At 48.5% G+C, this 25,964-nt stretch overlaps 1 protein-coding gene across 2 annotated transcripts in view; it reads left to right on the forward strand.

The window, feature by feature from the left end:
* LOC129813622 (zinc finger E-box-binding homeobox 1-like) overlaps positions 1-25,096 on the forward strand; it is a 133,751-nt gene extending 108,655 nt beyond the window's left edge. For both annotated transcript variants that reach the window (XM_055865970.1, XM_055865971.1), the window contains exons 3-9: positions 10,845-11,027; positions 11,277-11,488; positions 13,399-13,525; positions 14,235-14,701; positions 16,072-17,418; positions 19,660-19,840; positions 21,077-25,096. In XM_055865970.1, the coding sequence (XP_055721945.1) occupies positions 10,845-11,027; positions 11,277-11,488; positions 13,399-13,525; positions 14,235-14,701; positions 16,072-17,418; positions 19,660-19,840; positions 21,077-22,578 (4,019 nt within the window). In that variant the 3' untranslated portion in view covers positions 22,579-25,096. The remainder of the gene's footprint in view (positions 1-10,844; positions 11,028-11,276; positions 11,489-13,398; positions 13,526-14,234; positions 14,702-16,071; positions 17,419-19,659; positions 19,841-21,076) is intronic.
* Positions 25,097-25,964: the final 868 nt, after the last annotated feature.

Genomic DNA, 25,964 nt, shown 5'->3' on the forward strand with positions numbered 1-25,964 from the left:
TCAGCTTCTTTCAGCCGGCCCCACCCTCCTCTCAGTCTCTTTCAGCCGGCCCCACCCTCCTCTCAGCCTCTTTTAGCCAGTCCCACCCTCCTCTCAGCCGCCCCACCCTCCTCTCAGCCTCTTTCAGCCAGCCCCACCCTCCTCTCAGCCTCTTTCAGCCAGCCCCACCCTCCTCTCAGCCTCTTTCAGCCAGTCCCACCCTCCTCTCAGCCTCTTTCAGCCAGCCCCACCCTCTCAGTCTCTTTCAGCCAGCCCCACCCTCCTCTCAGTCTCTTTCAGCCAGCCCCACCCTCCTCTCAGCTTCTTTCAGCCAGTCCCACCCTCCTCTCAGTCTCTTTCAGCCAGCCCCACCCTCCTCTCAGTCTCTTTCAGCCGGCCCCACCCTCCTCTCAGCGTCTTTCAGCCAGCCCCACCCTCCTCTCAGCCTCTTTCAGCCAGCCCCACCCTCCTCTCAGCCTCTTTCAGCCGGCCCCACCCTCCTCTCAGCGTCTTTCAGCCGGCCCCACCCTCCTCTCAGCCTCTTTCAGCCGGCCCCACCCTCCTCTCAGCCTCTTTCAGCCGGTCCCACCCTCCTCTCAGTCTCTTTCAGCCGGTCCCACCCTCCTCTCAGCCTCTTTCAGCCGGCCCCACTCTCCTCTCAGCCTCTTTCAGCCAGCCCCACCCTCCTCTCAGCCTCTTTCAGCCAGCCCCACCCTCCTCTCAGCCAGTCCCACCCTACTCTCAGCCTCTTTCAGCCGGCCCCACCCTCATCTCAGTCTCTTTCAGCCGGCCCCACCCTCCTCTCAGCCAGTCCCACCCTCCTCTCAGCCTCTTTCAGCCGGCCCCACCCTCATCTCAGTCTCTTTCAGCCAGCCCCACCCTCCTCTCAGCCAGTCCCACCCTCCTCTCAGCCTCTTTCAGCCGGCCCCACCCTCATCTCAGTCTCTTTCAGCCAGCCCCACCCTCCTCTCAGCCAGTCCCACCCTCCTCTCAGCCTCTTTCAGCCGGCCCCACCCTCATCTCAGTCTCTTTCAGCCAGCCCAACCCTCCTCTCAGCCAGTCCCACCCTCCTCTCAGCCTCTTTCAGCCGGCCCCACCCTCATCTCAGTCTCTTTCAGCCAGCCCCACCCTCCTCTCAGCCAGTCCCACCCTCCTCTCAGCCTCTTTCAGCCAGCCCCACCCTCATCTCAGTCTCTTTCAGCCAGCCCCACCCTCCTCTCAGCCTCTTTCAGCCAGCCCCACCCTCATCTCAGTCTCTTTCAGCCAGCCCCACCCTCCTCTCAGCCAGTCCCACCCTCCTCTCAGCCTCTTTCAGCCAGCCCCACCCTCATCTCAGTCTCTTTCAGCCAGCCCCACCCTCCTCTCAGCCAGTCCCACCCTCCTCTCAGCCTCTTTCAGCCGGCCCCACCCTCATCTCAGTCTCTTTCAGCCAGCCCCACCCTCCTCTCAGCCAGTCCCACCCTCCTCTCAGCCTCTTTCAGCCGGCCCCACCCTCATCTCAGTCTCTTTCAGCCAGCCCCACCCTAATCTCAGTCTCTTTCAGCCAGCCCCACCCTCATCTCAGTCTCTTTCAGCCAGCCCCACCCTCATCTCAGTCTCTTTCAGCCAGCCCCACCCTCCTCTCAGCCAGTCCCACCCTCCTCTCAGCCTCTTTCAGCCGGCCCCACCCTCCTCTCAGCCTCTTTCAGCCGGCCTCACCCTCCTCTCAGTCTCTTTCAGCCAGCCCCACCCTCATCTCAGTCTCTTTCAGCCAGCCCCACCCTCCTCTCAGCTGGTTATGTATTGTTTGCCTCTCCTCTTTTTTGTCTTCATTGTTCTATAGCAGGTTGGCATTTATTTCATCTACTGGAGGCAGTCATCAAATCTGATTTTAAACCTTAACCCTAATGCTTAATTAACACTGCTAACATTATGCCTAACCCTAACCTTAAATGAAGACCAAAAAAGCTAATCTTAGTTTTAATAGAATTTTTATGATACAGCCAATTTTGAGTTTGCAGCTGGCCTATTTAGTGGAAATTGCTCAGCTCTGCCTCCAGGACAAGATTCATCCCAATAAATGTCAACCTGTCACATTCTACACTTATGCTGTTTTTAGGAATTAAACACTTTCCATGTTGATTACCGGTTTAAATCAAAATTCCACCATGGATAATAGAACAGTCCATCGGCGGGTCGAGTCGATGTTAAACTCGGTTAATGAACGAGCTTGTCAAACAACATAACTTTCTTAAATTAAGTTGGTCAATTGTACTACACAGTACCATTTGTAGGTAATGTATGTCTGGCACCTGCCTTTTCTCCCAAAGCTCCAGAGATCAACACATTGTCTTTGTCATGTATAGCTATTCAGACACTAGAGACCAGTGATTGTTACACACTGAAGTTAGCGATTGTGTTCCAAATAGCACCCTATTCACTAGATAGTGCACTACTCGGGCCTGGTTCTGTGGTCCCTATGGGCCCTGGACAGGAGGCTGCTTGGGGCCTGATGTTAAGAAACAGGAAGTTAAGGTCAAAGGTCAGTGGAGCTTGAGGCAGCTGTTAAATCACTAACACGCCCAGACGGACACACGCACACACACTCTCTCTCCCTCTCTCTCTCTATCGCTCTCTCTCTCTATCCATCTCTCCCTCTATCCAGATATCTCTCTCTCTCTCTTCATCTCTTTCTCAACCCATTTCTCTCCTGCTGCATACAGCTTGAAATCTTTCAAATACTTTGAGTGTTTGTTCTAGCCTGCCTGGAGTGGCAGATGGGTGGGATTCTCGCCTTTTCAACTATTCTATTGGTGCCAATAGTATTTAAATCCAGGTTTGATGATTTCCTGTTTTTACTCCTCACTGATATTGAACATCTGCCTGTTCCATTGAGGCTCTGACTGCTTGCCCATCATATGGGACTTTCAATGGAAATTACTAAAGTCTGATGAATCACAGAGAGATCAAAGCACATCATTAAAAGGAAGAGAGGAAGAGAGAGGTAGAGGCAGAGCGAGAGGCAGAGCGAGAGGGAGAGGTAGGAGAGAGGTAGAGAGAGAGGCAGAGAGAGGTAGAGGCAGAGCGAGAGGCAAAGCGAGAGGCAGAGGCAGAGGCAAAGCGAGAGGCAGACGGAGAGGTAGGAGAGAGGGAGAGGTAGGAGAGAGGTAGAGAGAGAGGCAGAGCGAGAGGTAGGAGAGAGGTAGGAGAGAGGTAGAGCGAGAGGTAGAGCGAGAGGTAGGAGAGAGGTAGAGCGAGTGGCAGAGGGAGAGGCAGAGGGAGAGGCAGAGCGAGAGGCAGAGGGAGAGGTAGGAGAGAGATAGAGAGAGAGGCAGAGAGAGAGGTAGAGCGAGAGGTAGGGTTGTTTTGGAATGCTGGTAAAGCATGAAGTCATGGGAAGTCATGGGTCCTGGAGCCTGGGCTCCTCCCCTCCTGTTATTAGAGGGCCTTCAGCAGCAGAGCCCATAGAAATATAGTGAGTAGAACTGGCCCAAACCTCTGACCATGGCAATTTGACTGGTGAATGGGGATTCTAATTCCACTCATTCTATTCTAGTCTAATGATATGGTTCTCTCAGTCTGCACCGGTCCCTTTCTGGGCTTCTCTTAACAGGAAGTGGCGTGGTCTGCTGGCACAGGTCCTGGCACCGTTTAAAATACTTAATTCCCTGTGGCAATGCTTTCGCTGTCTGCAGAAGTGTTCAGTCGTCGTAGCGATGGTTTCGACTCCACTAGCTGGCAGAGGAAACCAATAAGAGCTCTTCTCTTCAGACTGTGAACGGTATCTCTAATTGACTGTCAGTCATGCTAAGAATCCAGTGACCCTTCCTAACCCATCCATGGCAATAGGTTGGATTCTATCAGATTTGGGAGCCTATTGAGAAGTATGTGGTGATAATTAGAGGAAGTGGAGGAGGGGTGGTGACGGGGGAAGAACAAAGCTGTGTACCAGACAGTATGTCCTCAGGTCAAACACCCACATCACACACACACACATCACACATCACACACATCACACACATCACACACATCACACTCACACACACATCACACATCACACACACATCACACACACCACACATCACTCACACACCACACACCACACATCACACACACACACACACACACACATCACACATCACACATCACACATACACACACACCACACACCACACATCACACACACACACACACACACACACACACACACACACACACACACACACACACACACACACACACACACACATCACAGACACACAAACACGCACATCTCATCACACACACACACACATCACATCACACACACACAAACACGCCCGCACGCACACACATCACACACATCACACACACCACACATACACACAAACACACACACACACACACACACACACACACACACACAAACACGCACATCTCATCACACACACATCACACACCACACATACACACAAACACACACACACACACACACACACACACACACAAACACGCACATCTCATCACACACACATCACACACACCACACATACACACAAACACACACACACACACACACACACACACACAAACACGCACATCTCATCACACACACATCACACACACACACATCACACACACACACATCACACATCACACACACACACACACACACACAACTATGTCTTAATATACTTTTTGGGAACCAACAATTGTTTCCCATTTAAAACCCCAACCTAAACTCCTAACCCTAACCACTAACCCTAACCCTAATTCTAATCCTAACCCCTAATCTAACCCCTGAAATAGGCTTTTTACAAGTGAGGACTGGCAAAATGTCCTCACTTTTTAGTTGGTTTGCTATTCTTGTGAGGACTTCTGGTACTCACGAGTATAATAAAACGTGTACACACACACACACACACACACACACACACACACACACACACACACACACACACACACACACACACACACACACACACACACACACACACACACACACACACATCCTCAGGTCACATCCCTCTCTAGTGTCACCTTTTAATCAATCTTAATGATCTCATTACTGGCTCCAAATCTCATTAAAACTACAGAGAAAACACATGTTTTGCATTTACTACAATATGCTCTCTCTCTTGAACTCAAACACATTGTTTTGTCGATCTCTCTCTGTCTCTCTCTGTCTCTCTCTGTCTCTCTCTGTCTCTCTCTGTCTCTCTCTGTCTCTCTGTCTCTCTCTGTCTCTCTCTTTCTGTCTCTCTCTGTCTCTCTGTTTCTGTCTCTCTTTTTGTCTCTCTTTTTTTCTCTCTCTCTGTCTCTCAATTCAATTCAAGGGGCTTTATTGACATGGGAAACATGTTAAAATTGCCAAAGCAAGTGAAGTAGATAATAAACAAAAGTGAAATAAACAATATAAAATGAACAGTAAACATTACACTCACTGAACTTTCAAAGGAATAAAGACATTTCAAATGTCATATTATATCTATATAGAGTTTTGTAACGATGTGCAAATAGTTAAAGTACAAAAGGGAAAATAAATAAACAACAGATCACAAATCTTGCTGCTGTGATGACACACTGTGGTATTTCACCCAGTAGATATGGGAGTTTATCAAAACCGGGTTTGTTTTCAAATTCTTTGTGTAATCTGATGGAAATATGTGTCTCTAACATGGTCATACATTTGACAGGAGGTTAGGAAGTGCAGGTCAGTTTCCACCTCATTATGTGGGCAGTGTGCACATAGCCTGTTTTCTTGTAAAGAAAGACGCTGGTAGACAAGAGGCAGGTACATGGAGTGAACATTTAATTAGCACCGGACATGGAACAGGACAGGACAGCATCTGGACATGAACACATAACGACATTAATGCTGACACAGGGAACAGACTGAGGAGCAGACAGAAATAGGGAAGGCGATCAACAAAGTGAAGGAGTCCAGGTGAGTCCAGTGAGCGCTGCTGCGCGTAATGATGGTGACAGGTGTGCGTAATGACGGGCAGCCTGGCCTCGGGCGCCAGAGAGGTAGAGCGGGAGCAGGCTTGACACTCCTCTTGAGTGCCAGGTCTGCCTACGGCGACTTTTCTCAATAGCAAGGCTATGCTCTGTACACAGTCAAAGCTTTCCTTAAGTTTGAGTCAGTCACCGCAGTCAGGTATTCTGCCACTGTGTACTCCCTGTTTAGGGCCAAATAGCATTCTAGTTTGCTCGTTTTTTTTGTTAATTCTTTCCAATGTGTCAAGTAATTATCTTTTCTCATGATTTGGTTGGGTCTAGTTGTGTTGCTGTCCTGAGGCTCTCTCTCTTATTGGTGAGGAGTCCAATATTCAGACAGGAGGTGTTGGACAGAATAACAATATTTGATCTTTTGCTTTGTCATTATAGTGTGTTTTGTGTAGGTAAAGAATATATATTTTAGAATAAGGTTGTAATGCACCAAAATGTAGAAACAATGAAGGGGTCGGAATACTTTCCAAATGCACTGTATATACAAAAGTATGTGGACACCCCTTCAATTGGAGTGGACTATTTCAGCCACACCCGTTGCTGACAGGTGTATAAAATTGAGCACACCATGTGATCTTCATAGACAAACATTGGCAGTAGAATGGCCTAACTGAAGAGCTCAGTGACTTTCAATGTGACACTGAAATAGGATGCCACCTTTCCAACAAGTTAGTTTGTCAAATGTCTACCCTGCTAGAGCTGCCCTGGTCAACTGTAAGTGCTGTTATTGTGAAGTGGAAACGTCTAGGAGCAACAACGGCTCAGCCGCGAAGTGGTAGGCCACACAAGCTCACAGAACGGGAGTAAGTAAGTAGTGTGTAAAAATCATCTGTCCTCAGTTGCAACACTCACTACCGAGTTCCAAACTGCCTCTGGAAACAACGTCAGCACAAGAACTGTTCGTCTGTGTCACGTTCCTGACCTATTTATGTTAGTTTTTGTGTGTTAGTTGGTCAGGACGTGAGGTTGGGTGGGCATTCTATGTTATCTGTTTCTATGTTGGTTTTGGTTTGCCTGGTATGGCTCTTGATTAGAGGCAGGTGGTTTGCGTTTGCCTCTAATTAAGAGTCATATTTAGGTAGGGCATTCTCACTGTTTGTTTGTGGGTGATTGTCTCCTGTGTCCGTATGTTATGTTCGTACCACATGGGACTGTAGCGTTTGTTTGTTTCGTTTTCGTTTCGATGTCGTCTGTTTCCTGTACGTAAGTTTATGTTTAGTTATGTAAGTTTATGTTCAGGTTGCGTCAACGTCGTTTTCTTATTTTGTAGTTTGGAAAGTGTTTTGTTTCGTTTCGTGTTTTGCCATCATCATTGTTAATAAAGATGGCTTATTTCCCTAAGCCTGCGTTTTGGTCTGAAGATCCTTCTCTCCTCACCTCATTCTGAGGATGAGGAAAGCGACAGCCTTTACAGAATCACCCACCAAGCTAAGACCAAGCGGCAAAGGGAAACTAAACGGAGTAAAGGACAGGAGAGAAAGGAGCAATGGACATGGGACGATGTTTTGGATGGAAAGGGTGTCTACACATGGGAGGAGATCCTAGCTGGTAGAGATCGCCTCCCATGGGAACAGCTGGAGGCACTGAGGAGAGCGGAGGCTACCGGAGAGAGGAACCGGAGCTATGAGGGAACGCGTCTGGCACGGAAGCCGAAAAAGCCCGTAAGTAATTCCCAAAAATTTCTTGGGGGGGGGCTAGGAGGTGGTGGGCCAAGGGCAGGTAGGAGACCTGCGCCCACTTCCCAGGCTTACCGTGGAGAGCGGGAGTACGGGCAGGCGCCGTGTTACGCAGTAGAGCGCACGGTGTCTCCTGTACGAGTGCATAGCCCAGTGCGGGTTATTCCACCTCCCCGCACTGGTAGGGCTAGATTGAGTATTGAGCCAGGTGTCATGAGGCCGGCTCAACGCGTCTGGTCTCCAGTGCGTCTCCTCGGGCCGGTATACATGGCACCTGCCTTACGCATGGTTTCCCCGGTTCGCCTACATAGGCCGGTGCGGGTTATTCCACCTCCCCGCACTGGTCGGGCAACCGGGAGCATTCAACCAGGTAAGGTTGGGCAGGCTCAATGCTCAAGAGTGCCAGTACGTCTCCACGGTCCGGTATTTCCGGCACCACCTCCCCGCCCCAGCCTAGTACCTACAGTGTCTACACTACGCACTAGGCTACCAGTGCGTATCCTGAGCCCTGTTCCTCCTCCACGCACTCTCCCTGTAGTGCGTGTATCTAGCCCGGTGCCTCCAGTTCCGGCCCCACGCACTAAGCTACCAGTGCGTCTCCAGAGCCCTGTACACACTGTATATTATCCCCCTACTAATCCTGATGTGCTTGTCCTCAGCCCGGCGTCACCAGTGCCGGTACCACGCATCAGGGGTAGAGTAGGCTTTGAGAATACAGTGTGCCCTGTCCCTGCTCCCCGCACTAGTAGGAAGGTGCTTGTCATTAGCACGGTGCCTCCAGTTCTGGCACCACGCACCAGGTCTACAGTGCGCCATATTCCGGCCAGAGCCATCCGTCTCCCCAGCGCCATCTGAGCCATCCGTCTCCCCAGCGCCATCTGAGCCATCCGTCTCCCCAGCGCCATCTGAGCCATCCGTCTCCCCAGCGCCATCTGAGCCATCCGTCTCCCCAGCGCCATCTGAGCCATCCGTCTGCCAGGAGCCTCCAAAGCCGCCCGTCTGCCATGAGCCTGCAAAGCCGCCCGTCTGCCATGAGCCTACAGAGCCGTCAGCCAGACAGGAGCCGCTAGAGCCGTCAGCCAGACAGGAGCCGCTAGAGCCGCCAGCCAGACAGGATCTGCCAGAGTCGCCAACCAGACAGGATCTGCCAGAGTCGCCAACCAGACAGGATCTGCCAGAGCCGCCAACCAGACAGGATCTGCCAGAGCCGCCAACCAGACAGGATCTGCCAGAGCCGCCAACCAGACAGGATCTGCCAGAGCCGCCAACCAGACAGGATCTGCCAGAGCCGCCAACCAGACAGGATCTGCCAGAGCCGCCAGAGCGCCATGAGCAGCCAGAGCCGTCAGAGCGCCATGAGCAGCCAGAGCCGTCAGAGCGCCATGAGCAGCCAGAGCCGTCAGAGCGCCATGAGCAGCCAGAGCCGTCAGAGCGCCATGAGCAGCCAGAGCCGTCAGAGCGCCATGAGCGTCGAGAGCCGTCAGCCTGCCATGAGCGTCGAGAGCCGTCAGCCTGCCATGAGCGTCGAGAGCCGTCAGCCTGCCATGAGCGTCGAGAGCCGTCAGCCTGCCATGAGCGTCGAGAGCCGTCAGCCTGCCATGAGCGTCGAGAGCCGTCAGCCAGCCATGAGCGTCGAGATTCGTCAGTCAGCCATGAGCTGACCTTCAGCCTGAAAAGGCTAGATACCCAGAACTGCCCATCAGTCCAGAGCTGTCTCTCTGTCCGGAGCTGCCTTTCAGTCCGGAGTTGCCCCTCTATCCTGATCTCCCTCTCTATCTTTATCTACTTCTATATTCTTATCTATCCCTCTTTCTTGATTTATCTCTCTGTCCCGGTGTTGTCCCTATTAGATATGTTGTTAAGGGAATTTTGTGGGGGTCAAAAGAGGGTGGACATTCTTGGAGGGAGGAAGTTAGGATGGATTATGGTGGGGTGGGAACCGCGCCCCGAGCCTGAACCACCACCGTGGTTAGATGCCCACCCAGACCCTCCCCTAGACTTTGTGCTGGTGCGTCCGGAGTTCGCACCTTGTGGGGGGGGTACTGTCACGTTCCTGACCTATTTATGTTAGTTTTTGTGTGTTAGTTGGTCAGGACGTGAGGTTGGGTGGGCATTCTATGTTATCTGTTTCTATGTTGGTTTTGGTTTGCCTGGTATGGCTCTTGATTAGAGGCAGGTGGTTTGCGTTTGCCTCTAATTAAGAGTCATATTTAGGTAGGGCATTCTCACTGTTTGTTTGTGGGTGATTGTCTCCTGTGTCCGTATGTTATGTTCGTACCACATGGGACTGTAGCGTTTGTTTGTTTCGTTTTCGTTTCGATGTCGTCTGTTTCCTGTACGTAAGTTTATGTTTAGTTATGTAAGTTTATGTTCAGGTTGCGTCAACGTCGTTTTCTTATTTTGTAGTTTGGAAAGTGTTTTGTTTCGTTTCGTGTTTTGCCATCATCATTGTTAATAAAGATGGCTTATTTCCCTAAGCCTGCGTTTTGGTCTGAAGATCCTTCTCTCCTCACCTCATCCGTGGATGAGGAGAGCGTCACCCGTTACAGTCTGGAGCTTCATGAAATAGGTTTCCATGGCCGAGCAGCCGCACACAAGCCTAAGATCACCATACGCAATGCCAAACGTCGGCTGGAGTGGTGTGAAGTTTAGTGGAGGAGGAATAATGGTCTGGGACTGTTTTTTATGGTTTGGGCTAGGCCCCCCTCTTGGAGAAATAGAGACAGAGAGAGATAGAGAGAAACACAGAGAGAGAGAGAGAAAGAGAGAGACACAGAGAGAGAGAGACACAGAGAGAGAGAGAGAGAGATCTTGTCCCAGAGACTTGTACTATAATGTACTGTAGTCTGTACTCATGGCTGTGTGAAAGGGAAGGCTAGTTATGAAGGCTGGTTGAGGTCATAGGCCCTGTGGCGCCCTCCAGCTGTCTACTGGCACACTGCACACAGAAAGAGGAGAGTACTGTCATCTCAGGGAAGGAATGTGTGCACGGGACTACTTACAGTCTACATCCCAGATCAGAAATCATTTTAGAGCCTTCATGGTTTCAACTATTGACTGCTGTGACATTTTAGTCCACATACCTGTCAACACATATTTTATGTACATAGAGTTCTTATACATTCATATTTGAGATTGTAACCCCCCCTCCCCCCCCCCAAAAAAAACGTGTTGTTACATGTAATGTAATTGTAAACGGTTTGTGTTCCTGTGTTACAGTGAAGGATGAGTGTGGCTCAGAAGAGGAGGATGAGGAGGAGGATGAGGAGGAGGAAGAGGAGGGGGGTAAGGATGCTCTGGTAGAGGAGATGATCCAGCAGGGAGACACGGCGGTCATCTACCCCAAGGCTCCGGACGGCAAACAGAAAAGCGCGCCTGAGAGAGGGGTCCCAGAGAAGACCGGTAGGTTACATCACTGCACCTTTTACAACTCAACACTTATGGAGACCCTCATACTGTGGCTGTTTTTAGGGTTGCGTCCCAAATGGCACCCTATTCCCTATGTGGTGCACTACTTTGGACCAGGGCGCATGCAAGTAGTGCACTATTTAGGGAACAGGGTGCCATTTGGGACGTATTCTGAGACCCTCATAATCGAGACCCTTATATCTTCTTTGTTTCATAGTCTATAATTCCCCCTCTCTGTCCCAGGCACGCCAGACACCCTCTCCCAGCTCCTGACTTGTCCGTACTGCTCACGGGGCTACAAGCGCTGCACGGCCCTGAAGGACCACATCAAGCTACGGCACGAGAAGAGCGAGGATAACTTCAGCTGCTCCCAGTGCAGCTACACCTTCACCTACCGTACACAACTGGACTGTCATATGACCCAACACAAGAACCAACACAAGGATCCTGTACAGGTACCTATGTGTGTGTATGTGTGTGTGTATGTGCTTGTCTCTGTCCCTGATTCTTCCCTTCCTCTGTCTCTGTTCCTCTCCTCTGTCTCTGTTCCTGTCTCTGTTCCTGTCTCTGTTCCTGTCCCTGTCTCTGTTCCTGTCTCTGTCCCTGTCTCTGTTCCTGTCCCTGTCTCTGTTCCTGTCTCTGTCTCTGTCTCTGTTCCTATCTCTGTCTCTGTTCCTGTCTCTGTCCCTGTCTCTGTTCCTGTCCCTGTCTCTGTCTCTGTTCCTGTCTCTGTTCCTGTCTCTGTTCCTGTCCCTGTCTCTGTCTCTGTTCCTGTCTCTGTCCCTGTCTCTGTTCCTGTCTCTGTCCTCTGTCTCTGTTCCTCTCCTCTGTCTCTGTCTCTGTCTCTGTTCCTGTCTCTGTCCATGTCCCCTGTCTCTGTCCCTGTCTCTGTTCCTGTCTCTGTCTCTGTTCCTATCTCTGTCTCTGTTCCTGTCTCTGTCCATGTCCCCTGTCTCTGTTCCTATCTCTGTCTCTGTTCTTGTCTCTGTCCATGTCCTCTGTCTCGGTTCCTATCTCTGTCTCTGTTCCTGTCTCTGTCTCTGTCCTCTGTCTCTGTCCATGTCCTCTGTCTCTGTTTCTGTCCATGTCCCCTGTCTCTGTTCCTATCTCTGTCTCTGTTCCTGTCTCTGTCTCTGTTCCTATCTCTGTCTCTGTTCCTGTCTCTGTCCATGTCCTCTGTCTCTGTTCCTGTCTCTGTCCATGTCCCCTGTCTCTGTTCCTGTCTCTGTCTCTGTCTCTGTTCCTGTCTCTGTTCCTGTCTCTGTCCATGTCCTCTGTCTCTGTTCCTGTCTCTGTCCCTGTCTCTGTTCCTGTCTCTGTTCCTGTCTCTGTCCATGTCCCCTGTCTCTGTTCCTGTCTCTGTTCCTGTCTCTGTCCATGTCCCCTGTCTCTGTTCCTGTCTCTGTTCCTGTCTCTGTTCCTGTCTCTGTCCATGTCCCCTGTCTCTGTTCCTGTCTCTGTCTCTGTCTCTGTTCCTATCTCTGTCTCTGTTCCTGTCTCTGTCCATGTCCCCTGTCTCTGTCCCTGTCTCTGTCCATGTCCCCTGTCTCTGTTCCTATCTCTGTCTCTGTTCCTGTCTCTGTCCATGTCCCCTGTCTCTGTCCCTGTCTCTGTTCCTGTCTCTGTCTCTGTTCCTATCTCTGTTCCTGTCTCTGTCCATGTCCTCTGTCTCTGTTCCTGTCTCTGTCCATGTCCCCTGTCTCTGTTCCTGTCTCTGTTCCTGTCTCTGTTCCTGTCTCTGTCCATGTCCCCTGTCTCTGTTCCTATCTCTGTTCCTGTCTCTGTCCATGTCCCCTGTCTCTGTTCCTATCTCTGTCTCTGTTCCTGTCTCTGTCTCTGTTCCTATCTCTGTCTCTGTTCCTGTCTCTGTCCATGTCCTCTGTCTCTGTTCCTGTCTCTGTCCATGTCCCCTGTCTCTGTTCCTGTCTCTGTCCATGTCCCCTGTCTCTGTTCCTATCTCTGTCTCTGTTCCTGTCTCTGTCCATGTCCCCTGTCTCTGTTCCTGTCTCTGTCCATGTCCCCTGTCTCTGTTCCTGTCTCTGTCCTAGTCTCGGTTTCTGTCTCCGTCCTTGTCTCTGTCCCAGTATCTTCTCTGTCCCTGTTTCTGTCCTTGTCTATGTCCATGTCCCTGTGGTTGGAGGACTCACAGATTTCCTGCCTTTTTTCAGTATTATTTGAATTCTCCATTTAGCCTGTTTTTTTTAAATTTGATGAATGTGTCTGTAATTCAAGACAAATATGTCTATTACTGTTTTACTGGGAATGAAAGCACATCCTTCAGACAGTAACAGTACTCTTTAGACAGGATACTGACGTTACAAAACATCCCATCCACTCACCGCTGTCTGTCCTGTCTGTCTGCCAGCGTCATGTACCCCAGACCACCACCACAACGATAACAACAGGGGGGAACAGGAAGTTCAAGTGTACTGAGTGTTCCAAGGCTTTTAAATATAAGCACCACCTGAAGGAGCATCTTCGCATCCACAGCGGTGAGTCAAATTGGCATCGCACCGGTCGCCGTGACAACACACACACACACACACACACACACACACCGTCATCATGACTCATACCCACTGGGCACAGACGTCAATTCAACGTAATTTCATGGAAATAACATTGATTCAAGCAGTGTGACCCCAGTGGGTTGTGTCTGCATCCTAAAGAGTACCCTATTCCTGACCAGAGCCCTATTGGCCCTGGTCAAAAGTAGTGCACTACATAGGGAATAGGGTACCATGGGCCCTGGTCAAAAGTAGTGCACTACATAGGAAATAGGGTACCGTGGGCCCTGGTCAAAAGTAGTGCACTACATAGGAAATAGGGTACCATGGGCCCTGGTCAAAAGTAGTGCACTACATAGGGAATAGGGTGCCATTTGGGATGCAGTTCCGGGACTCACCTATATTCACAGTGGTGGTGCAGATGTACTGAACCTTTTCTCCTGTGATATGTTTATAATATGCAGCTCTGCTATTTCAGTCTTGATTATGATCATTATTGAATCTGTGCTCTTGGCCAATGTGTCGTCATTCTGTTGCTATTATTACCTCAGCCTGTTTGTTAACGAGTCCCAAATAGTGGCACCCTATTCTGACAGGTTCTCTGGTCAAATGGAGTGCACTATCTAGGTAATAGGATGCCCCTTGGAACATAACATCAGCTGTTTCCTAGAAATATACATCTCTTTCTTCGCAGGAGAGAAGCCGTACGAGTGCCCAAACTGTAAGAAGAGGTTTTCACACTCAGGGTCCTACAGTTCTCACATCAGCAGTAAGAAGTGTGTTGGCATGGTGCCTGTCAACGGCAACCCCAGCCCAGTCATTAAGGTCTCCAACCAGACCCCCAGCCAGACCCAGCCCTCTGGCCCCGCCGCGGCCCCAGTCCGAGTGCTCCTCCTGGGGGAGAAGACAGACAGCAAGCCCCTGCAGGAGCAGCTCCCCCACACTCAGATCAAATCTGAGCCTGTGGACTATGAGTTCAAGCCGGTGGTGATGGCGCCTAACGGGGCGACGGGGACTAATGGGACGGTGTTTAACGGTGGCGTGACGCTACCCCAGGGCACAGCATTGCCTCAGGGCATGGTCCAGGCAGTGGTACTGCCTACCATGGGTCTGATGTCTCCAATCAGTATTAACCTCAGCGACCTGCAGAACATGCTCAAGGTTTGATTTGATTTATAATTGTTATAAAAACCTACAGTGGCGTGCGAAAGTATTCACCCCCCTTGACATTTTTCCTATTTTGTTGCCTTACAACCTGGAATTAAAATAGATTTTTTGGGGGGGTTGTATCATTTGATTTACACAACAAATAAGACATCCATCATTCCTTCAATTCTGACCAGTTTCCCAGTCCCTGCCGATGAAAACCATCATCACATCATGATGCTGCCACCAACATGCTTCACTGTGGGGATAGTGTTCTCGGGGTGATGAGAGGTGTTGGGTTTGCTCCAGACATAGCGTTTTCCTTGATGCTCAAAAAGCAACATTTTAGTCTCATCTGACCAGAGTACCTTCTTCTATATGTTTGGGGAGTCTCCCACATGCCTTTTGGCAAACACCAAACGTGTTTGCTTATTTTTTTCTTAAAGCAATGGCTTTTCTCTGGCCACTCTTCCGTAAAGCCAAGTTCTGTGGAGTGTACAGTTTAAAGTGGTCCTATGGACAGATATTCCAATCTCCACGTTGGAGCTTTGCAGCTCCTTCAGGGTTATCTTTGGTCTCTTTGTTGCCTCTCTGATTAATGCCCTCCTCACCTGGTCCATCAGTTTTGGTGTGCGGCCCTTTCTTGGCAGGTTTGTTGTGGTGCCATATTCTTTAAATTTTTTAGTAATGGATTTAATGGTGCTCCGTGGGATTTTCAAAGTTTCAGATATTTTTTTATAACCCAACCCTGATCTGTACATCTCCATAACTTTATCCCTGACCTGTTTGGAGAGCTCCTTGGTCTTCATGGTGCCGCTTGCTTGGTGGTGCCCCTTGCTTAGTGGTGTTGCAGACTCTTGGGCCTTTCAGAACAGGTGTATATATACTGAGATCATGTGACAGATCATGTGATATTTATATTGCACACAGGGGGACTTTATTTAACTAATTATGTGACTTCTGAAGGTAATTGGTTTTACCAGATCATATTTAGGGGCTTCATAGCAAAGGGGTGAATACAGTATGCACGCACCACTTTTCCGTTTACATTTTTTATTTTTTATTTTGAAACAAGTCATTTTCTTCATTTCACTTCACCAATTTGGACTATTTTGTGTATGTCAATTACATGAAATACAAATACAAATCTATTTAAATTACAGGTTGTAATGCACCAGAATAGGAAAAATGCCAAGGGGGATGAATACTTTTGTAAGGCACTATATAAACCACACATATGGATACAATGCATTTTAATCTCTTTACTCAAAAAGTTCACTGTTGATATGGTCCTAAACGTAGCATGTCAACAGTAAAGTTTTAAAGTGTGATGATGCAAAATGAGGATAACAACTTATATCTATGGTGGTCCTCTTATATCCAAGGTGGCCATGGATGGGAACGTGCTGCGTCAGGTGTTGGGGACGGCCAACGGGCTGGTGACCTCCAAGCAGGGGTTTGTGACACAGGCTGGCCAGCAGGTAATCTCAGCCATCAGCCTGCCTGGCTTCGTGGACCAGGACGGTACCACCAAGATCATCATTAACTACAGCCTGGAGCCAAGCCCAGCCCAGCAGCCCACCGCCCCTCAGCTCCTCAAGCAAGAGGCTCCCCCTCCCAACACCAACACCGCCAGCGCCACAAACACACAGTCAGCCTCCAAAGTAACAGAGAAACTCCCCCAGGACCTCAACATCAACGAGACCGAGCCGGCCGACTCGGAGCGCGAGTCAGAGATGGAGACAGAGACGGAAGCTGAGACACCAAAGGCCCAGACAGGCAAGACAAGGTGTCTACTGTGTGACAACTGTCCTGGTGATTTGAATGAACTGCACATGGTCCAGCATTGTCAACCTGTCAACGCCCCCCTCGACCCCTCCATCGCCGCCCTCATGGCCGAGGCAGGGATAACACCAGGCCAGCACCCTCTAAAGAATCTGCTCTCACTCCTCAAGGCCTACTTCGCCTTAAACGCCGAGCCTACCGAGGAAGAGCTGGCCAAGATCTCTGACAATGTCAGCCTGCCCGTGGACGTGGTCAAGAAGTGGTTTGAGAAAATGCGGTCTGGTCAGATCACGGTTGGACCCCCTGGTTCCTCTCCAGATGACTCTGGACTTTCAGATTCCAGCACAGAGACCCAGCTAGACCAAGAGAAGAGCAGGACAGAGATAGAGGAGCAGCATGCCTCAGCCCAAACACAGGAGACATCATCTTCCCAACCTCCCAACAGTTCCCCTGCCTCGACGTCCCCCTCGGTCTCAGCCTCGGCCCCCTCACCACTAAACCTCTCCTCCAGCGGCCTGGTCATCGTGAAGACTGAGGTCGACTCTGAACGCGAGGCTCAAGATCTTCCCCTGGACCTGTCCCTTCCCAAGCAGCCCCAGTCACAGCCCCAGGTCCCCCATGTCCCACAGGAGCAGCCCCTCAACCTCACCTGCCTGAAGGAGACAGTCCAGGCCCAGCTCCCAGGGCTCCAGGGAACCACCAACACCATCTACGTCACCTCCTCCCCCCAAACGACCATCCCCAACCCGGTGAACATAATGACCACCCGGCTAGTAGCCATCACCAACCAGGGCAGCGGTGTGCCCTGCCTCAGGGCCATCTCCACCGGCACCACCAAACGGACCATCCTCATCCCCCAGCTCACATACACATACACCACTACAGCATGCAGCGGGGCCACTGGGGCCGACGGAGCCCAGAAGACCGTCAGAATCAACGGCTGCCAGGTCGGTTTGTGAAAGAGCTATTCAGAATGATGATTATGTGCGAGACAAGACAATGTTAAGAGATAGGTAGTGTGGAAAGAGTTTCTATTTGTCCTGCTTCAGCTTTACTGACTAACCTGACTAACCCAGCCCTCAGGAGTCAGGCTGTGTCTCCAATGGTATCCAATGGTGCACTACTTTAGGGATTTGGTCTAAAGTAGTGCACTACATAGGGAAAAAGGTGGCATTTGGGACAGGGCTCTGGTCTAAAGTAGTGCACTACATCCCAAAAAGGGTGGCATTTGGGACTCATGCTTACTCTGCCTGTGGAAAAAAGAAAGCCGTCCTGGCTCAATGGTTTGGGCTCCCTCCAGTCTTCCCTGTTACCTAATACTACATTAGAGCTGCCGCAGCCTGGAGTTGAGTTGGATTCCTCCTGGAAGACTCAGGGGGCCGTGCGTGTGTGTGTGTGTGTGTGTGTGTGTGTGTGTGTGTGTGTGTGTGTGTGTGTGTGTGTGTGTGTGTGTGTGTGTGTGTGTGTGTGTGTGTGTGTGTGTGTGTGTGTGTGTGTGTGTGTGTGTGTGTGTGTGTGTGTGTGTGTGTGTGCAGAATGAATCCTCCATTGTATGTTAATGAGCAGCTCCCAGCGTAGCGTGTGTCTGAAAGGTCACGCGTGTCAGTGTCTGACGGGTGGACAGATCTCTCTAAGTTACTCCCTCTGGGTTTTCTACAGCTGATCTCTCTAAGTTACTCCCTCTGGGTTTTCTACAGCTGATCTCTAAGTTACTCCCTCTGGGGTTTCTACAGCTGATCTCTCTAAGTTACTCCCTCTGGGTTTTCTACAGCTGATCTCTCTAAGTTACTCCCTCTGGGTTTTCTACAGCTGATCTCTCTAAGTTACTCTGGGTTTTCTACAGCTGATCTCTCTAAGTTACTCCCTCTGGGTTTTCTACAGCTGATCTCTCTAAGTTACTCCCTCTGGGTTTTCTACAGCTGATCTCTCTAAGTTACTCTGGGTTTTCTACAGCTGATCTCTCTAAGTTACTCCCTCTGGGTTTTCTACAGCTGATCTCTCTAAGTTACTCTGGGGTTTCTACAGCTGATCTCTCTAAGTTACTCTGGGGTTTCTACAGCTGATCTCTAAGTTACTCCCTCTGGGGTTTCTACAGCTGATCTCTCTAAGTTACTCCCTCTGGGTTTTCTACAGCTGATCTCTCTAAGTTACTCCCTCTGGGTTTTCTACAGCTGATCTAAGTTACTCCCTCTGGGTTTTCTACAGCTGATCTCTCTAAGTTACTCCCTCTGGGTTTTCTACAGCTGATCTCTCTAAGTTACTCTGGGTTTTCTACAGCTGATCTCTCTAAGTTACTCCCTCTGGGGTTTCTACAGCTGATCTCTCTAAGTTACTCTGGGTTTTCTACAGCTGATCTCTCTAAGTTACTCCCTCTGGGGTTTCTACAGCTGATCTCTCTAAGTTACTCTGGGTTTTCTACAGCTGATCTAAGTTACTCCCTCTGGGTTTTCTACAGCTGATCTCTCTAAGTTACTCCCTCTGGGGTTTCTACAGCTGATCTCTCTAAGTTACTCTGGGTTTTCTACAGCTGATCTCTCTAAGTTACTCCCTCTGGGGTTTCTACAGCTGATCTCTCTAAGTTACTCCCTCTGGGTTTTCTACAGCTGATCTCTCTAAGTTACTCCCTCTGGGTTTTCTACAGCTGATCTCTCTAAGTTACTCCCTCTGGGTTTTCTACAGCTGATCTCTCCAAGTTACTCCCTCTGGGTTTTCTACAGCTGATCTCTCTAAGTTACTCTGGGTTTTCTACAGCTGATCTCTCTAAGTTACTCCCTCTGGGTTTTCTACAGCTGATCTCTCTAAGTTACTCCCTCTGGGTTTTCTACAGCTGATCTCTCTAAGTTACTCTGGGTTTTCTACAGATGATCTCTCTAAGTTACTCCCTCTGGGTTTTCTACAGCTGATCTCTCTAAGTTACTCCCTCTGGGTTTTCTACAGCTGATCTCTCTAAGTTACTCCCTCTGGGTTTTCTACAGCTGATCTCTCCAAGTTACTCCCTCTGGGTTTTCTACAGCTGATCTCTCCTCACATAAAGGCCTTTGACATTGGAAACACTGTGTTTAAAATAAAATAAATAAATAGGATTATTAGTTGTAACCTATTGTTTTTGATGGAATTCTTCTTCTTCTTCCTAATAACATGATGATTATTATTATTGTTGTTATTCTATTATTATTTTTCTCGGACAGGAGGAGAAGTCTGCCACCAGCTCAGAGGTTGTGTCGACGGTAGAGGAGCAGGATAACTCAGACTCTTCCCCTCCGCAGAAGAAGATGCGTCGACTGCAGAGCGGGATGTACTCCTGTGACCTGTGTGACAAGATCTTCCAAAAGAGCAGCTCCCTGCTCAGGCATAAATACGAACACACAGGTAAACAATATGGCCACTGGCTGAGGATCCACGGGTCAGGGGCCGTATATATCAAGGGTCTCAGAAAGCCTTGTGTCGACCTGCCGCTAACTTGTCCTTTGTCCTGATATTGAACACATTCTGATTGAGCTCACATTTTCAGAAATATCTTTACACGTGGTATTAGAATGTGTCTCTTATCCGTATTGTGACCACATTTCCTGGTTCCTTCCTGTATGCAATTCACTTCTTTAGGAAATAGGAAATACCGTGCAATTTGGGACGCACCTCTGGCCTGGCTTAGGACAAGCAGGCAGAGTCCAAACTATTTCAGAAAGGGGCTAGAGCGGTGCTTCATGGCCCGTTGGATGGGCCGTCCCAAATGGCACCCTATTCCCCTTATAGTGAACTACTTTTGATGAGGGCCCATAGGGCAATGGTCTAAAGTAGTGCACTATGTAGGGAATAGGGTGCCTTCTGGGATGAAACGCCCTCATCCCTCCTTCCTGGGTTCAATGAGACCCAGGTCCAGAAGAACGTATCAGCATCAGGCAGCTAGTTTGATCTACATCTCCACAAATGATGATTGTTTATTTTACTGAATTATTTTACCATTGCAACAGACCTGCTAGAATCCTTTTAGGGGGATTTTTTTTGAATGTTTTACGTATTTGTGACAGTTTTTGTTATGATATTGTTTGCAGTTGGTTTCACAGTTAGGAAGTCTGTAGGCAGGTCAGTGTAATGTAGATTGTAGGAAGTGATACCAGGCAGGCAGGCTGCAGGCAGGTCAGTGTAATGTAGATTGTAGAAAGTGATACCAGGCAGGCAGGCTGCAGAACTAATGTAATGGTAAAAGCAGTTCACACACACACAGTGCAAATCAAGAGTAATGGGTTTCTAATCGATTTCTGTTGTAATTTCTGGATGAGTTTGAAATAGATTGAAACGCTGAACCCTCGTGTGTTTCTGTTGTAATTTATGGATGAGTTTGAAATAGATTGAAACACTGAACCTTCGTGTGTTTCTGTTTTCTGGATGAGTTTGAAAGAGATTGAAACACTGAACCCTCGTGTGTTTTCTGTTTTCTGGATGAGTTTGAAAGAGATTGAAACGCTGAACCCTCGCGTGTTTCTGTTTTCTGGATGAGTTTGAAAGAGATTGAAACACTGAACCCTCGTGTGTTTCTGGTTTCTGTTTTCTGGATGAGTTTGAAAGAGATTGAAACGCTGAACTCTCGTGTGTTTCTGTTTCCAGGAAAACGGCCACATGAGTGCGGCATCTGCGACAAAGCCTTCAAACACAAGCACCACTTGATAGAACACACGCGACTGCACTCCGGAGAGAAGCCCTACCGCTGTGACAAGTGTGGCAAGTGTTTCTCCCACTCTGGCTCCTACAGCCAGCACATGAACCACCGATACTCCTACTGCAAGAAGGAGCCCCGGGGAGGGCGGCAGGGGGGACGCCAGCTCGGGATGAGCCCCGAAATGAGTCCTCAAACAGAAGAGCAGCAGTCAGACAGCCGACCCACCTCCCCACCTTCCCAACTGGACTCAGACGAGAGGGAGAGTGAGGAGGAGCTGGAGGAAGAGGAGGGCATGGCGGCCATGAGCATGGACGACATACGGGTGGTGCAAGTGGGTGAGGATGACGAGGAGAGTGAGATCTACGAGGTGGAGGAGTTTGGGGGGGAGAGGCAAGAGGAGGAGGAAGGGAGCAGAGAGGAAGAGGAGCAGGAGGAAGAGATCAGAGAGGAAGAGGAGGGGGAGGAAGGGAGCAGAGAGGAAGAGGAGGAGGAGGAGGAGGAAGAGATCAGAGAGGAAGAGGAGAGGGAGGAAGGGAGCAGAGAGGAAGAGAAGGGGGAGGAAGGGAGCAGAGGGGAAGAGGTGGAGAAGGAAGTGAGCAGAGAGGAAGAGGAGCAGAAGGATGAGAGTAGAGAGGAAGAGGAGGGAGTACAGCAGAAGCAGGTGTGTGAAGAAGAGCAGAAAGAGGAAGGGAGGAGAGAGGAGGCACACCAGGAGGAGGTGGAAGAGGAAGGGAGGAGAGAGGAGGAGGCACACCAGGAGGAGGAAGAGGAAGGGAGGAGAGAGGAGGAGGCGCACCAGGAGGAGGAAGAGGAAGGGAGTAGAGAGGAGGAGGCGCACCAGGAGGAGGAAGAGGAAGGGAGGAGAGAGGAGGAGGCACACCAGGAGGAGGAAGAGGAAGGGAGGAGAGAGGAGGAGGCACACCAGGAGGAGGAAGAGGAAGGGAGTAGAGAGGAGGAGGCGCACCAGGAGGAGGAAGAGGAAGGGAGGAGAGAGGAGGAGGCACACCAGGAGGAGGAAGAGGAAGGGAGTAGAGAGGAGGAGGCACAGGAGGAAGAGGAAGGGAGGAGAGAGGAGGAGACACAGGAGGAAGAGGAAGGGAGGAGAGAGGAGGAGACACACCAGGAGGAGGAAGAGGAAGGGAGTAGAGAGGAGGAGGCACACCAGGAGGAGGAAGAGGAAGGGAGGAGAGAGGAAGAGGAGGTTAGTAAAGAGGAGTCTCTACAGCAGGAGGATGTGTGTGAGGAAGAGGAGGTGATGGAGGTACAGGTGATGGGAGGTGTAGAGGAGGAAAAGGAGGAGGAAGGAGTGGCAGAGAAGGACATCTTTGTAACAGAGGAAGCTATGGAAACGGAGGACAAAGAACCGCATGTGGACAAGGAGGACATCCCGGCGGAGGGGTTAGAAACCGGACAGAAAGAAACAGAGGAAGGCAAGATGAACGGTGAATGAATAAAATACATTCCCTGACAAAAAAAAATGGAAATCCTAGGTGTCAAGTAGCAGGAGAGGAAAATCTTGTGTTGTGGTCAAAAGAAGAGATAAAACAACCATGGTGCCGTGTTGGTGCTGTGTGTCGGTCCTCTACTGTGTTGACCCCAGGTGTGCCTGAGATAGACTACAAAGAAGGGACTTTTTCTCCTGTTAAAAAAAATCGGTGTTACCTTGTTTATAGACGTATTATACTTTTCTTTTTTTTACGTTACAGCTGACCTTTCAATTATTTTGTTACTGAGAGTGAGACATCTGATCCCAGGTCATTTCTGTTTGTCAGTGTTATTTTTGACTCATTTTGCCACTCTTGTTTTAACCTTTTAATCTGTACAGTTGAAGAAACATTTCTATACATTTTTATTGCCAATGATGATGTTTGCTAAAATCAGTATTTTATTGAGTTGTAAAAAAAACAAACACAAAACAACTGCACTACAGTAATCCTGGTTTACCCATGGATACGCCATGCCTCATGATGTGTTGTCCACCCTTCAGTATTATTCTGTTCACACTAGCTGTACATCCTCTTCGTTAGCTGACGCTAGCATAGCATTTTGTTTTCAGTTGGTTTGTTAACATTAAGAAGAAAAGAGGATTCTGGGGGTATGGGTGGGAGGGGTTAGCCTGGTATGGGTGGGAGGGGTTAGCCTGAGTGCCAGTATGTTAGTGCTATCATGCCAACTCCTCATTATTCACTGCCATGTTTGGCTTGACAAGGACAGCAATGGAATTGGCAAGAGTACAAACAGATCTGGGACCAGGCTATGTGGGGGTGGGGGGTGGGGGGGGGGGGGTTGATGTGATATCTGTCTGACATCATAACCAAACTGTCCTATCAGGGAAAAGTAGTGTGACAACCTCAAAGCCAGCATTCTTAACCATGCTTGTCCTTGTTTGTGTCCCAATAATCTCTCCTTCCTCTTGAGGGGGGAACCTGTTCACTGATCCCCATAAATCTAAAAGCATTGGATTGGTGGAGACCTGGGCTAGCTAGATTATAGCATTTTACACAATATTTCTTACACCAGTCATTTCCTTTCAAAGTCCTTGAAGGGAAGTTATCAAGTGCACACTTTTAGAGAAAGGAGAGATTATTGGGACGTAACCCTAGTTATCAGTTGGTTTGGTTAGTTTTTAAATCAGTGACCATCAGTGTCGTAGGGTCATATGAAGTAGGAGGGGTGTAGATATGTGCTCTACCCCGCCCCAATATCTCCAGCCTTATGCAAGACCAGACCTGTGTGCTGTAAGTGCCATTGAACAGTGTTCTTTGTACCCCAACGGATGTAGTCAGTATGTATTTTCAAGGCCCATATTGATTCACGTTTGTTTACTTGGTTGGACTCATTTTCACTAGTTCAGTTGGGTTTCGTCCCAAATGGCACACTTCAGTATTCCCTTTATAGTGCACTATAGGGCTCTGGTTAAAAGTAGTACAGTAGGGAATACAAGACGATAGCATGAAAAGGACTCCTTCGTGTGTGCGTGAACAAAGATGAACAGAGAGAGAATAGGACGAATATCAAAAAGGTTTTTACAGGATTTAAGGGGATATTCCTGTGTTGGAGCATCAGACATTATTAGATGAGTGCACTTGTTTTACAAAATGGTGGCAAGCTAACCCGCACTTCAGGTAACAAACATTAGTGAATGTGATCCCTGTGTTTTATGAAGTGTTTCAGTTGATTTGACCTTTACAGTGTTACAGAATTATTTTCTTTTTAGTTTTTAGTTTTTTATATGTGTGTGTCCTGTGTATGTTTTCAACAATGGCAGTATTAGAAACCTTTTCCATGAGGAAAGCGTACCTGTTTAGTTTTTAGAGGACTTTTTATATTTACGTGTCTTATTTTTCTATTTCTTTATGCTTATTTATTACACACATTGTAGTGTACAATAGTGTAGTGTGAATTGATACAATAATATATTTTAGTATGAAAAATGATTTGAAGGTCATTGAATCCAGAGTAGGAAGTGGCGCTCTGGGGGCTATGAAGTTTGTTTTGAAAAAGTATTAACATGAAAAGAAGAAATAAACGAAGAGAGAAACGGAAAGCGTTTCATCCATCAGGCTCGCTGGTTAGACTGACCTGTTCTTACTGTGATATGAAGCTACTGAAAACGAACTGTGTGACTAAAACGCATGAGTCCTTGCTGTTGTAATGAAGGATTGATCTCGTTATGAAGATGTACGGAACTCCTATTTCTTTTTTCAAAGCCAAAATTAGATTCTCATACCCTTTGTCGTTCTGTTTTGTGCCAATTTGTTACGTTGTACTGTTATATGTCAGATGCTACAATTTGTTTTATACATTTCCTGTTTAATCTGTTTGTTTTTATAGTTGTTTTATTTTAATTTGTTTTGCTCCATTTTTTTATGACTTCCCATCACAATAAAATACAAGAAAGCATTTCTGAGATGGGGTGAACTTCATTTCTTTTTTTTTTTCATGTAAATATAAAACGGTTAAATTCCTCAACTGTATTGTTTGGTTGCCTTTTAGCTCCTAGTGGGAGTCCGGAGACAAGAGTTAATGTATTGATGCTTGTTGTTAGTAGATATATATGGTTGTATCCAGTAGAGGCTGCTGAAGGGAGGACAGTTCATAATAAAGGCCGGAATGGAATGGAATGTGTTTTGATACCATTCCATTCACTCCATTCCAGACATTATTATGAGCCGTCCTCCCCTCAGCAGCCTCCACTGTTTGTATCAGATTAACACAAGTCTGTACACTTACTATCAACAATGAGCCTTTTAAAGGTAATTTATTCTTGAGCCGTGTGCCTCTGCGTTTTATCTTGGATGCGAACGTCAGGGAAATAGCCTTTAAAAGGCGCATTGTGGGAAGTGCAGTGCTCGGCGCCCTCGACGCATCTTTGAATGAAATACCTGACTGTATTTCCTAAATGTTATCTGTTCTGACAGTTATATTCCCGGTCTATAAAGGAGATTACAGTTCTGACACTGAGCCAGTTTGTGGAGTCCAGTGCCTCCTGGGTAATGTCATTTTCACTTAAGAACTACTGAACTTAATAAGCAACTTCTCCATTTGAACACGTCCTACGTGGCATCGATATGATTCAGAAACATGTATTCCACTGTCAACATGGACTACAAAGTGGAAATAGGATCATTTTTGGTCATAAAGTAATTCTCGCCAAAACTCAGATATTTAGGGGGGGAAAGTATGTCATGGAAAGAAAGGGACTGTAAGAGTTTTCCTCTGGTTTATTTCAAGCCTGCCCACAGCTAGCAGCACCCATGTAATCATCAATTCAGAGTAGCTGCACGAGACCCAATTGTAATTCATATCGTCAATTTGGTTTGACATTCGATATCC

The sequence above is a fragment of the Salvelinus fontinalis genome, chromosome 17 (assembly GCF_029448725.1).
Source record: "Salvelinus fontinalis isolate EN_2023a chromosome 17, ASM2944872v1, whole genome shotgun sequence".
Lineage (NCBI taxonomy): Eukaryota > Metazoa > Chordata > Actinopteri > Salmoniformes > Salmonidae > Salvelinus > Salvelinus fontinalis.